Source organism: Drosophila rhopaloa, unplaced genomic scaffold (genome assembly GCF_018152115.1).
Source record: "Drosophila rhopaloa isolate 14029-0021.01 unplaced genomic scaffold, ASM1815211v1 contig_3, whole genome shotgun sequence".
In the NCBI taxonomy this organism is placed as follows: domain Eukaryota; kingdom Metazoa; phylum Arthropoda; class Insecta; order Diptera; family Drosophilidae; genus Drosophila; species Drosophila rhopaloa.
In genome coordinates, this window is record NW_025335123.1 from 12,048,056 (window position 1) to 12,061,106 (window position 13,051).

The window sequence follows — 13,051 nt, forward strand, 5'->3', positions numbered from 1 at the left end:
CTTTGATAGAAACTCACCACATTCAAAAAACGATTTGCGAATCGATTACTTTTGTTCCGATAGAACAATTTAACGGAAGAGCGGTCACACTACTTCGCACGTGTTGCGATTTGTTTTTTTTTATTGGCTACTTTCCTTGATCAATTCTAGCGTGGATTATGGGCAAATTTCGATCGAAGCTTAAGCGCCATGGCAAGGGGAAGACGTGGAGCAAGGGCCAGTCGGCCACCTCCAATCCCGACCAGATGAAGCACCGCCTGAAAGCCAAATCGCGTTTCTTCCAACCCAACTTGAGTTTGGGTAAGTACGAACAGTAGGGTTTCTTAAATGAGCCACCTGTAGCCTGTGCCCTCTAACCCTTAATTGGTAATCCCCTCCAGCGGCTGCCAAAACCACTGGCCTAACATTGGAGGCGGTCCACAAGCACGAGCAAAGACAGGCTTACAATGCGGAAACCACGACGGTTAACGATGTGGCCGGCAGTTTGAGGAGCTTCAAACTGGACGACGAAGACGATGGGATGTCCGGATCCGGTACAGCTCCCACCGGCACCTTCAAGACCTTCCAGACCTTCGCCTCCAACTACAGCAGCTGCAGTAACACCAGTTTCCGGAAACTTCTCACCGGCTTCCGGGCCTCCTCTGATCTTCACAAGGAGATGCTGGCCATTCTGAGCGCCCTCACCGAAATAATCCGTGAGAACGGCGGAGGCGAGTCGTCCACGGAGTATTTTCTGCTGCTCATGGAGCAGATCGAGGCGGCCACCGAGGAGCGAGACATCGTGGCCGGCGTGGCGCTGCTTTCCATGGGCATCAAGTCAGTTCCGGCTCCAGTTTTGAGGAAGCGGTTCGCCCAGACCGCCGCCACCATGCAGGCGCTGCTCCAGCGATTCGTAGAGGCCACCAACCAGTCGGTCATCCGATATGTAAGTAGATTATTAAGGGGTTTTCTAAAATAAGTATTTGGGAAAGCTATTAGTAACTAGCTATCAAGGGTGTGATCTGAATAGATTCTTATAAACATAACATCTACAAAATCATCTGATCATACATATTAAACCATTTGTTCTTTTTCAATTTAAATAAATCCTCAACCATCAGACCATTTAAGATAGATCAAATTGACATGAAATGAGTGGAATTTAAATATTTATAAGCATATAAATGTTAATGTAATTGTTGGTTTAACTATTTATTTTTCGTTCCCCCCTTTCCAGGTAATTGGCTGCTTGTCCGTCCTCCTGCGTGCCCAGGATTATGCGACGTGGACGTACAGCTCAACTTTCCAGTACTTTGATGCCCTGCTCGCGTTCAGCATTCACTCCAAACCGAAGATCCGTAAGGCGGCCCAGCATGCGGTGGTCTCCATCATACACGGCAGCTGCTTCATGCTGCCGGCCGTCAAGTCCGAGGAGGATGAGGAGGATTCGGCGGAGAAAAAGAAGGCGGCGGAACAGCCTAAGGTGAAGCATCATCCCGCCAGTAGTCGGGTGACCAAGTTCTGTTTGGCCCAGTTCAAGCCAGAGGTACTGGCCAATGCCCAGACGACGGTGCTCCATACGTTGGCGCTGCTCAAGGACACACTATCCGGTTTCCGGACGGAGGACATACGCAGTGTTTGCGAGCACCTGCTATCTATTATGACTGCGGCCAACGTGCTGGTCAGGACGAATTGTTTCCAGGCGCTGCATGCCCTCTTCCTGACGAGGAGTCCCAACTTGAATGCCTCACTGTGTGCAAAACTACTGGCGGCCATCCACGAATATCGGCCGGACAGAAGCGATGTGCGGCAGACCCTCGCCTGGGTAACAGTGCTGAAGGAGGGCCATCTCCACTTGGCCACCCTGCAGCTGGATCTTTGCATGCAGGCCTTGCCCCGTCTGGTTGATGTCTGCACCACGGATCTGTGGCTCTCGGAGCGAACGGAGCTGGTTGTGGGTGTCTCGAATTGCATCAAGGAGTTGCTGCAGGACTGTGTGGCGCTGGCATGTGCCACGGCGGAGGATGCACAGCGAAACCGGTCGAGTGTGGCCAGGATCATCGTTTCGCTTCACAAGGTGCTAAATGCTCCCTTCGGGGAAATCTCCAAATATGTGATCCTCATATTTGCCGTCGTCTTTGAGGCATGCGGCAAGCAATTTGGGTGAGTCAGTAAATTAATAATTTGTTTAATTGACTCAAATTAATTTTTAACTCCTATACAATTTATATTTGGAGTTGTCCTAGAAGTCTTTGCTGATTTTTGGGACAATGGGATTGATTAGACTTTTGGTCGATTATAAAACAATTTTACAATAGTCCCAAACTTTAACCACCAACATTTCCAACTAACATCTCTTTTAGTTCGGAACTCACACCCTCCCTGCTGACGATCTCCAAGCGGTACGACAGCAAGAGCGGCCATCGTCTGCAGATCGAGCACACCCTGATCAGCGCCATCAAGGCATTAGGGCCCGAACTGATCCTGACAGCGATACCCCTTGCCGATGGCAGGGGCGGTATGCAGCTGGAGCGATCCTGGCTGCTGCCCCTTCTTCGCGAGGGAGCCAACGGGGCTAGTCTACAATTCTTTAAAGAGAAGATCGTGCCGCTGGCCATTGACTGCCAGCAGAAGTGGAAGGAGTTCACCGAGGCCAAGAACAAGTCCTCGTCCCACATCTACGAGCTGTTGTGCTGTCAGTTGTGGGGCCTGTTCCCTGGCTTCTGTCGCAAGCCAAGAGATCCGGAATACTTGCAACAGCTCGCACCCACTTTGGGTGCCGCTCTGGAAAAGAATCCGGAGTTTAGGCCACCCATTTACGATGGTCTGATGGAGCTACTCGACGACAGTCAGAGCGAAGAATGCCTTCAGGCTATTGGCCTGTATGCCAAGAACTTTCTGCCTCGCCTATTCAATATCTACACGCAAAAACCGAATGGAACTTACGAGGCCGATCAGCGGAAGCGTGTCTTGGATGTGATTCGATTGTATATATCACGGGCTCCCGCTGAAGTTCAGCTGCAGCTCTTCGAAAACGCCCAGGGGCAATTGGCAGCCAGTGCCGTGGCCAGTTTCGAATACGATGCTCTGTTTGATATTAATGCTGCTATTGTGCGTGTGCAAAAGTGCCGTGGAATCGAAATATATTTCGAGAAGTACTTGGCTCCCATTTTGAGGAACGATAAATCCAAATTGGTCGCCAAGGATGAGCAGAAACTGAAGAAACAGCAGAGGAAGACCTACGAGTAAGTAACTATATTGCTAATTGCTAGCACTGTGATTAATTTTATATTAACCCTGTTTTATAGACTCCTTCGGGAACTGATGACCTCGGAGCAGGCATCGTGCCAGAAGTTCACCCGTAAGAACACCATTGCCCTACAGAAAATTCTTCTCGAGGCATTCACCACCAGCTGTAGCGTTTGCCAGGCATCGCGATTGTAGTAAGTTCAAGTCTCTAAATATCACAAGAACGTCAGCAGCTGAAACATTACTTTCCGAACCGTAGCTGCCTGAAATCCCTGATGGATTGCCGCAGCAATCTGGTGTACAACGACCAGCTAGTGATGAAGGCGATTCCGGAGGCGGTGCTCAACTACAAGGAATTCTCCACGCGCAAGGAGCAAGTGGCCGAGCAGCTAATCAAAAATATAACGCAACTCTACCAGGATGCGGGCAAGATCAACGACTTTGTGGACATCCTGACGGCAGGATTTACCGGCGACGAATCGCTGGTGACGAACACGATCCTGGCCTTCAGGGCTGTGCTCCAGCAGCAAGGCCAACATTTAACGGTGGCCACGCTGGAGTTTGTCCTGCAACAGGTGTCCGTTTTCCTCGTGCAGAAGTCCCGCAATCAATCGGAGGCAGCCGTTGCCTTCCTGATCACTTTCATCAAGGTGATGCCCATTGCGCTGGTGTCTAATCACCTGGAGACGATTGTAAGCACTGCTTGGGAATGAATGAATTGGGCTTGTGATTAATTTGATGATTCGCCTTTAGATGCGCGCCTTGTCTGCCATGACTAAGGACACGAAGCGCTACTGTCGTATTCAGATCGGTTACTTCCTGAAGAAGCTTTGCAAGCGCTTCAGCACCGAAGAGCTGGCCCGCTTCGTCCCCGGAGATGATGACGTGACCCACCGGCGGCTCAAGAAGATCCGCAAGCAGATGCGCAGGGATACGCGCAAGAAGCAAAGCGAGGAGGCCCAGGCGGATAGCTCCGATGAGGAGCTTGGCGGCGGACTGGAGCAGAAGAGCTACACGTGAGTGGTCTCTTTTCATTGCAATTACCCAGAGAATTGAACTATTGTTATTCACAGCATTGATGATATTCTGGCTGACTCCGACTCGGATCTGCCCGAGGATATGGACGCGGAGGAAGAGGGCGGAGCCGGAACAGCTGCCGGCAAGCGAAACAAGAAATCCAAACAGCAGAAGAGCACTTACATTCGCGAGGATCCCGAAGAGATTGTCGATTTGGCCGATCTCAAGTCCATTGGCAATGTGCTGAGTAAGTTGAGCACCAAAAATTTAAATAAATTTGTATTTTAAATTGTCTTTTAGAACTTGTGTTGATAAAAGAAACATATTTTTATAACTATTATTTCCTGGCCATTTCCAGCTAGTGGCTCTGCCCAAACGGCCACCACTGCCAAGAGCCTAAAGGCGAAACCCCAGCTGCCGAATGGAGGCTTCAAGACTGCCGACGATGGACGCCTGATCATCAGCGACAAGGCCCTTCGCGGCCAGGGAGGAAACGATGAGTCTGACTCCGACTCCGATTCCGACGCATCGATGGCCGATGGCACTGCAACCAAGGAGCCGAAGGCCAAGCGCGGAATGGAGGACGATTCCAGCGACGAAGAGGAGCTGCAGCAGCAGCAATCGGGTGGAAAGCGGACACGCAAGGGCGGCGACGCGATGAGCACGAAATCCGGCAAAACCACCGCCAGCAGTCGTTACACAGCCGGTGGAAAGGGCATCCATCGACAGCTGGCGGCTGGAAATTCGGATGCCATGTCCGTGAAATCAGGAAAGTCCACCAGCCGACCAGCAGGCAACGAATACAGCAGCAAAAAGGCCAAGGGCGACATGAAGAAGCGCGGACAACTGGATCCCTATGCGTACATACCACTTACAAGGAATAACCTAAACAAACGGTGGGTATCTATACCTCTGAGGGCATAAGAACTTCGGCTTGCCGATAGCTGCTTATCTCGTTGTATATTATTACCTAGGTCTTTGTATGCCCATCCCTATCTAATTTTCCATCTCTTTCGACCGCAGAAAACGTTCGATGAACTCGCGGAAATTCAAGAGTGTTTTGCGAGGAGCTGGCGATGATACTGGAGGAGCAGGCAGCGGCCGGGTGACAAAGAAATACAAATAGGGTGAATTATCAAGCCACTAACTAACTGGATCATAAAGCTATAGAGATATATAATAACAGCGGGATAGTGCGCACGTCTGATAAACAAACTAAGACGTTGATGCTTATTCCCCTGTTACCTTGCTTAAGTACATAAATATAACTAATAATGTATGCATGTGGAGACGTTGTAAATGCCAGAGATAATGTAAAAAAACCAAATAGTCATGTATTAAATGAAAACAGTTTTTTTTAATTGTTGAGTTTCACGGACTATAAGTTTAAATAAAGAATTTTCAAAGCAAAATGATACCACGATGAAAATAAGTTTTAGTAGGTATTCTGTTGGTTTAAATAATAGTTAATGAGTTCGAGCCACTTATATATATTATAAAATATGTATAACTATTTATTATCGTAAATGCCTGAGTCAAAATACATATTAGTGGTACAAAAAAAAAGGAAACGAGTATACAAATTACTGATATATCAGCGAGTTCAGTGCTCTGCACAATAAAAGTTTGAAGGTGATATATTAAGTATCGTCGCATTAAACACTGTTTTGGAAATCCCGTTCAATATGGGTTGTCCTCCACTCGCCTTCGGGATCCACTCCATCCATTGTTTCCTCAATGAAGTGCATTTTGTTGTGACTATCCACCAGGATTACAGTGTGGGTGCGGCTGCCGTATGCATGCTCCCCGATGTGAACATTAAGGGCACTCAATCCCTCGCCCCAATTGGGCGCACGTCTCTTCAGCTCCACGTCCGGCCAGAACTTGTGCTTGTTCCGGAGCAACTGCATCAGTTGGGAGGACAGGTCCTCCACACTGGAGCCTCCGTGCTTCTTCACGATCGCCTCGAACTCCTGCTGGCCATGACGCACCTTCTCGAAGGGAGTGTGCGGCAGGCTGTTGCCGAATCCATAGCACTCTCCGTTCTGGAACTCCTCCAGCGTGGGTGGCACATTGCTCAGCAGATTCACGCGGGCGGGCAGGGATGAAGGTCTATTTCGAATTAATAAACAAAAACAATAGTCAGTGGCTTTATTATTATGTTGTTGTTTCCATTTACTCGGACAAAAGAAAACCAAATATGCATTAGTCTTAATCTTGGTATATTTATTTAGAAAAATATTTTATGACTGCGTTTATTGATTAATTAATCGCAATAATCTTCGTTGCATTAAACATTTATTGGTTCACTCGAAATCGCATGAATAGAACATTTCATTTGTTAAATGCTACTAATTAATTAGTTATTTTAAAATGATCATTTAAACAAATATAAAAGACAAACATAATTTGTAACGAACTTAATATAAATTATATTTGTCTTTTATATAGCATTCGCAAAAGAAAATTGATTATTTAAAAAACAAGTAATGCTGATAAAAGTGATGTTCCCTAGTTTTGAAATAAAGCAATTCTTTTTGTTTTGCTAAAAAGATAATGTAAATAATACCGAGCTACATAAATATAATTTTGGTAAGTGAATTTTTAATTAAATTATTATAAATGATCTTTTTGACGTTTTCTGGTCCAAATTATAAGTAATCATTAATATTCAATACCAAATTTGTTCTATATTGAAATCTAAATGCGGAAATTGCCTGCGACTCACCCAATCTCGATGGACACAAAGTTGAAGGCGGTGTACTTGGAGCAGTCCTTGAGCAGGCTCTGATTGTATTCCAGGATGCTGTGCTGCTCATCCGACCGGGTGACATAGTCCGCCACGATCATTCCGCGCCCTAGTAAGAAATGTTCGTTATTCGATTGGCCCTTACTCGGATGGCTGGTTGGATTGTTCGAGGTGGAGGGCTTGGGGCAAAGGTTAATGCCGGTGCTGTTGCTGTTGTGATTATGCGGTTGCAAAATGTTCTTGTGCGCTTCAAACAGAAAACAGAAACGAAGAAAGTTGTTTGTTTTTTCTCGAATTTGTGAAAGTTATAGATCGGGCCAAATGAATGGTGTGTGTCGTGTGGTGTGAGCGTTTTGGTTTTGGTTAGTAAATGGCTTAAATGGGTTTACCAACTGCATCTCGGGGCTTGGGCTCGCCGGTGAGGTTGAGCAGGGCGCCCACTTTAAAGAAATTCGCGGAATGGCCAATCGCCAGCCAAGTTCCACCCTCGCGTCCCGGCTCAAGATCGATGCCTGAAATAAAGATATAATAAATATTGTGATACAAGAAAAATAATAAACTTAATAGAGTGATATGAGTCGTATAGCACACCAAATATTTTATCATTTTAACATTATTTATTATACATAATGAGATAAAATGTTTTCTATTCTCATACATTTGAACACCAAAAATCATTCAGATTTATGCAACATAAACGGTATGGCAATTTAATGATATTCAAATACAATTCCAATAGGTTACCTTCCAACAGTGACTCCCAGTTAGAAAATATATAAGTGTGTATGTAAAAAAGCTATCAATCTTTAAAAAATACCTAAATTATAAAATATATTATAATATTTTTAAGTAACTTCGGCTTTAAGGAAATATTGAAGCTATCAGTAAGGAAATAAGAAAAAAATATTAAAAATATATAATAATGTAATATTTTTTATAAGGAATAGTGTTTTTCAGCTTCTTGTTATTCAAAAAAAAAATGGTACACCTCTGTATATTTTATCTTCCAATAAAGATAGGGGATCCAAGGCTTTAGATACGTCCCACCACAACTTACCCCCGTAGACATGCTCGGCATTAGGCCACTTGGCCGCCGATTGGGTGGCCCGGGCGAAGTACTCGTCCCGATTGGAGGCCAAGATCAACTTGTAGCCACTGGCCTGCGGATTGGAGTCCGCGCAGAAGAATATCACGCACATTTCGGTGGGTTCCTAAGGTCTATGAATTATGCCTATCCCAAACTCTAGCTCACGGCGAACGATGTGAAGTGCCCGAGAGACGGTCGACCACTGTGGATGGGGTCCAAAAAGTGGGCTTTAATCTTTGCGGGGAGTCGTGTCGTGTTTCGGTGCTATCAAAACGGCAGGTCGTTCGGTCAGGCTTCCCTTTGTTGCTTTGTGGTTGGCTGGGTGGCTCTACGATGATTTTGTCACCGAAAATAACGTACAGCTGATTATAGTCTTATCCGTTGTTTACGAACGTCGCCAATCTAAATGAAAGCTGAAGTTGCGCCCGTTTTGTTTGTGGGTGGTCTATTTTCCGCTTTCCGTACCTTTGCCCTGATCTAAAAATTAATTAATCTATAATCGCAAACAAAGCAGTCTTTTAATTCATTTTAATGTTGTGGTCCGCTTGTCTTGTTTTGACTTTCTTTATTTTTCAGCGTTGCCAGCTGACGGAGAATCGATAACTAATCGTTAACCCTTTGGTGCCATATGCGTTATTTTTTTTGAATTTTTAAAAAACGATACACCTAATAATACAATCAAGTAAAAACTATGCACAATGTTGTCATTTTGTAGTTATTGAATAAAAATCCCTTAATTGATATAATTTTATGAATTTGCTTAAAAAATTAATATTTCTATTTAATACTTGGCGTAATCTAACACAAATCAGTATTGCTGCTAACATTTCTTTAGAGGTAAGATGGTTTATATGGGTTTCCTGGTAAGCCAAGTTTAAATATTAAAGATAGTCTCTTTGTTTGTATTTTAACAAAATGTTCATACTTTTGAAAATTCGGAAATATCCGGAACTGAGTTATACATTAACAAGAACTCAAAAAACAACAGTTTTGAACAAAAATAGGTTATAACTTTTTAAGTACATAAGTAACCATCAACATAGAAAATAATAATCATATCTGCTTATAGAGCCCCTCACTATTCCGTTTATTTACCTTTGGAATTAAAGTGCAAGTCAAGGAAGATTTAAGAAACAGATTTATTTTGCATATCTTCTGTTACTCAGTTATCACAGAAAAATGTTTTAACCTTTGTACAATAATCGAAGAATTTATACAAATATATGGTCTTGTTACTATGAAAGAAACGATGGCCGACATTTATTTAACATTGTTCTTTAATTTTGATTTCATATTTTTCCTCGCGTATTTGGCCTACTTCAACTGATTAGTTGTAAAAACAACATCAAGCAAAGGGGCCACAAATATCTTATCGTTTATAATCTAAAAATGTTTCTATAAACGTACATATGTACAATTAAGTAATTAACTAATAATTTTTTTATTAATTGCAAGGGTACTTGCAGAAAATATGGTTAAAGTAGTAAAGGACAGCAGCTAATAGTAAAATGTATAAGCATATAAAAAGTGAAGTTTGTACATTTTATCTTCCCTATTCCACACTTAAAATTGGAATTAAAATTTGAGCTTACTAATCTCCGAACAGGTGTATTGCACAAGTTCTTTTCGAGGAAGTTACGACCTTATCTCAGGGCTAATAAAATGATAAAGTAAAAAAAAAGGCGGGATTTACTACAATTATGGGTTTATTGGGTGTCGCGGAGAAGGGCACCGTCGTCCAAGCCGGCGATCCACTCGCAGATCCGTTTGAAGAACTCGGCGTCGACCAGCTCGATGATTCGCACATTCTCCGGATACTTCTCGCGCTCCCGCAGATGGTCGAGGACCATCTGGCCACGAGTGTGGGTGCCACGCAGATCCACGGTGGCGTGCCAGGTGCTGTGCCTCCGGATCAGATGATCCTCAAAGAGCCAGGCGGCCACCACGATGGCATCGCAGGGGTTCCACGTATCAATCCCGTACTGCTCGATCATCGGCAGCCACTGGGCGGCCTCCACCTGGTTGAGCAATGTGATCGCCGGATGGCTGGCGTCCTTGGCCCTGGCGGCGAACTCCTTCAGGCGCCAGTTCTGCAATAAAAGCGGGATTAAATACCATCCATATGCCATAATAGCTAAGTAAACAAGTATTACGATTAAGTTTTTTTTTAGTCAAGATTTATATTAATATGACTTTGGAGCTTCAAAAAAGAACCGAATAAAAATAAAAGCTTTAACCGAATCTACTATATAAATTATTAAGTTTAATACCAATGTACAATACTACTTTCATAATTCGTTGCAATTTGAATTCATTGCACATTTAAATATGTACGTATACGTATGATTATATATTTCTCGGAATTGACAATAGGTGTTATGCGTGTTAAATAAAAGTAATTTATTCGCTCAATCAAAAAAATAAATGTTTCTTGCTATCCGTATCCGGATATGTCTCGGAATAACTATATGAAGTAAACCTGCCTTAAGGAGAAGTTGTACTCACAATGGGTATGTTGAACCTGTCCGGAAGACAGGGTTCCCAAGGCAGAATGGTGATGGGGCAGCGACTCTTCAGCAGCACTGTGTGTGCCGCCTCCGGATCCGAGTGGAAGTTGAACTCCGCCGACCGTGAGGAGTTGCCCACGCCCTGGTAGTTGCCGCCCATGATGAATATGTCCCTGAAGTTCTCCCCGAACTTATCACCATACATCGTATAGCCCAAAGCAAGATTCGTGAGTGGGCCCACGGCAAATACTGTGATTTGTTTGGGTCTGGCACGGCAGAGATCATGGATGGCGGTCACCGCATGCTCCGGGCGCACGTAACTCTCCACCGGACCGCAGTCGTCGGTGAGACAGTCCCCGAATCCGTCGCGTCCATGGAAATACTTCTTATCGTCCTCCGTGAAGGGAATCAGGGGATCCACCGCACCCAGGTAAATGGGAATCTGAAATCATCGAACATTAGTCAGGTAAATCTAATGGTTTTAGACTAAACTTTTTCACAATTTAAGGCAACAGGCAATATTACTTGTTTTCAACAATTATAAGCTCGAAATTACTTAAATGCCTATTGAGATTTTTAAACTAATATAAAATAAGCATTCAAAGACATTCTAAAAATGACGTGGAATATAACTCGTAGATTACCATAAATCACATTAATGAAAATAAAGTGTCTTTGTACATGCATATGCACATAACTAAATATTTAATTCCATTATTTAATCATCATTTACGATCTATAATAAATTACAAAGAATAAACCAAAATTAAAAGGTCTTCAATTTGATGCCCTATATTTCCAGAATTACGTCCTTGTTCGAAATACTAAAAAAAATTTTTCTGAACTTTTAAGATACATATATTATCTATGTACGAATCAAGATGACATTAAAATCTCCACAGAAAAGGTCGTTGTTGAATTAAAATTTTTGTGTAAGTTGGCACTAGTTCAAAACCCACCGCTGTTTAAAAAATTTTTCTTATATTTTAGTTAAAAAAATATTATTTTGATATACATATTAATACTATACAAAGTTTTGTTATTTTTTTCATATCAAATATGTGGTCAACAATGCTGTATAAAATTTGTTTTTGTGCACTTTAATAATAATATGTATATATTTACGTCTGTTCGCTTGCAGGCATCCAGTATCAGTCGCATATTGCGGGCGGCGTTCTCTCGACTGGTGTTCCCGCATCCGAGTGTGGTGACCGCCAGGAGCTCGATCCCGTGGCTCTTGGCGGCATGGATCAGCAGGAGCAGGGCCCAGGCATCGTCGCTGCCGCCATCGCAGTCGAGGATCGCGTATCTGGGTGATGCGGATCCCACTCCGCCGTTTTCCACTATGCGTCCGTCCGCCATCGCCGGCAATTGGTGAATGTGCGCGCCGCGGACTACGGACTATTATACTCAATAAACCCATATACATAAACACCAATCATCTGGTTGCCGCCGGACATCGTCTATCGGTTCGCCTCGCCTCGCCTCGCTTCGGCTCGGTTCTGGTTCTAGGTACTGCGTACTGCGTACTGGGGCATTGCCAGAGTTCCATATCACGGAATTTCATAATGCTCTAGTCTTTCTCCGCCAACTTACATGTGCGATGCGGTATGTCGCCATGTGTGCACTGCATATCTGCAAAGTGTTTCACGTTTGTGTGTCGAGCGAGAGCGGGACAAACGGATAAGATGTGTGGGAATACTTGGACTCTACTAGGTCGCTAATCCGATGCCCTTACTTTCGGTGGAAATACCCCATGGCCTAAGTATTTCCAAGATGTCACCCTGGGTTTTTCCACTTTTAACAAATCAATTTAATGCATACGAATTATGTATTTCAAAACAAATTAAACATACATTTATCAATTAATAATTATACATTTTAATAACATCTATTGTAAGTAATTATTACAATTATAAAACGTTAGAGACTTAAACAAATAAGAAGAAAATTGTAATTGTTTTTGTCGTGTAGTTATAAAAGTTTATACTTGTAGCTCTAGGATAGAATAAATACCGAATTTAATTGAAATCGTCCGCTTTCCAGAAATGGTTTAAATAGGGAGGAATTTGTGAGAGGCACAACGAATTGAATTTACAATTTAATGTAATGAAGCCCGGAGGCGTGATCCGAAGGGCAACTGGAACCACTATTGCAATTACAATGGAAATCAAATTGCGGCAGGTCGTTGCGATAATAACGAACCATAATGAGAATTGTCGTCTGTCGCCCACTTGCGACACTTGAAGTAATCTACATAGATTCTAGAATGCCAGACGACAGACACATTGCATATATGGGTGCGAAATACCCACTTAAGTTATTAACCGCCTGTGCTTTATTTACATAGTCTTATTCGCTCAAGTGACAGCAAACGAATGTTTCGGAATAGGATTTTATTATAATATAAGATAAAATATATTCTTTAAATGGTCGGAAATGTCTCCTTTACTAAAACCCTGG

General features: G+C 43.4%; 3 protein-coding genes across 4 annotated transcripts; 1 reads left to right on the top strand and 2 right to left on the bottom strand.

The window, feature by feature from the left end:
• Positions 1 to 68: 68 nt before the first annotated feature.
• LOC108053711 (RRP12-like protein) lies at positions 69 to 5,606 on the top strand. Its single transcript, XM_017136427.2, has 10 exons — positions 69 to 300; positions 381 to 925; positions 1,217 to 2,142; positions 2,343 to 3,224; positions 3,288 to 3,422; positions 3,488 to 3,920; positions 3,982 to 4,244; positions 4,302 to 4,492; positions 4,604 to 5,141; positions 5,269 to 5,606. Exons 1-10 carry the CDS (start codon positions 159 to 161, stop codon positions 5,369 to 5,371), a joined length of 4,158 nt encoding a protein of 1,385 aa, XP_016991916.1. The 5' UTR covers positions 69 to 158; the 3' UTR covers positions 5,372 to 5,606.
• A 128-nt stretch (positions 5,607 to 5,734) lies between these two features.
• Positions 5,735 to 8,662, bottom strand: LOC108053712 (transport and Golgi organization protein 2). 2 transcript variants are annotated; one of them, XM_017136428.2, is made up of 4 exons: positions 8,052 to 8,662; positions 7,384 to 7,506; positions 6,974 to 7,241; positions 5,735 to 6,357 (listed from the first exon to the last, which is right to left on the bottom strand). In XM_017136428.2, the coding sequence occupies exons 1-4, from the start codon at positions 8,191 to 8,193 to the stop codon at positions 5,901 to 5,903; spliced, it is 990 nt and encodes a 329-aa protein (XP_016991917.1). In that variant the 5' UTR covers positions 8,194 to 8,662; the 3' UTR covers positions 5,735 to 5,900. The 2 variants fall into 2 exon arrangements, with proteins under 2 accessions (XP_016991917.1, XP_016991918.1); XM_017136429.2 differs by having other exon boundaries at positions 6,974 to 7,103; positions 8,052 to 8,661.
• Positions 8,663 to 9,201: 539 nt separating this feature from the next.
• LOC108053714 (uncharacterized protein C1683.06c) lies at positions 9,202 to 12,328 on the bottom strand. The gene is made up of 3 exons (XM_017136431.2): positions 11,714 to 12,328; positions 10,587 to 11,030; positions 9,202 to 10,171 (listed from the first exon to the last, which is right to left on the bottom strand). Exons 1-3 carry the CDS (start codon positions 11,948 to 11,950, stop codon positions 9,788 to 9,790), a joined length of 1,065 nt encoding a protein of 354 aa, XP_016991920.1. The 5' UTR covers positions 11,951 to 12,328; the 3' UTR covers positions 9,202 to 9,787.
• Between the last annotated feature and the right edge of the window lie 723 nt (positions 12,329 to 13,051).

Coding starts and splice junctions, on each gene's coding strand:
- LOC108053712 (XM_017136428.2), bottom strand. CDS start 8,193: ATGTGCGTGATATTCTTCTGCGCGGACTCCAATCCGCAGGCCAGTGGC. Junction 7,507..8,051: donor TGCCGAGCATGTCTACGGGG/GTAAGTTGTGGT, acceptor TCTTTATTTCAG/GCATCGATCTTGAGCCGGGA. Junction 7,242..7,383: donor CAAGCCCCGAGATGCAGTTG/GTAAACCCATTT, acceptor TTCTGTTTGAAG/CGCACAAGAACATTTTGCAA.
- LOC108053711 (XM_017136427.2), top strand. CDS start 159: ATGGGCAAATTTCGATCGAAGCTTAAGCGCCATGGCAAGGGGAAGACG. Junction 3,225..3,287: donor CAGCAGAGGAAGACCTACGA/GTAAGTAACTAT, acceptor CCTGTTTTATAG/ACTCCTTCGGGAACTGATGA. Junction 4,493..4,603: donor GTCCATTGGCAATGTGCTGA/GTAAGTTGAGCA, acceptor GGCCATTTCCAG/CTAGTGGCTCTGCCCAAACG.
- LOC108053714 (XM_017136431.2), bottom strand. CDS start 11,950: ATGGCGGACGGACGCATAGTGGAAAACGGCGGAGTGGGATCCGCATCA. Junction 11,031..11,713: donor ATGCCTGCAAGCGAACAGAC/GTAAATATATAC, acceptor CGATGATTTCAG/ATTCCCATTTACCTGGGTGC. Junction 10,172..10,586: donor ACAGGTTCAACATACCCATT/GTGAGTACAACT, acceptor CTTTTATTGCAG/AACTGGCGCCTGAAGGAGTT.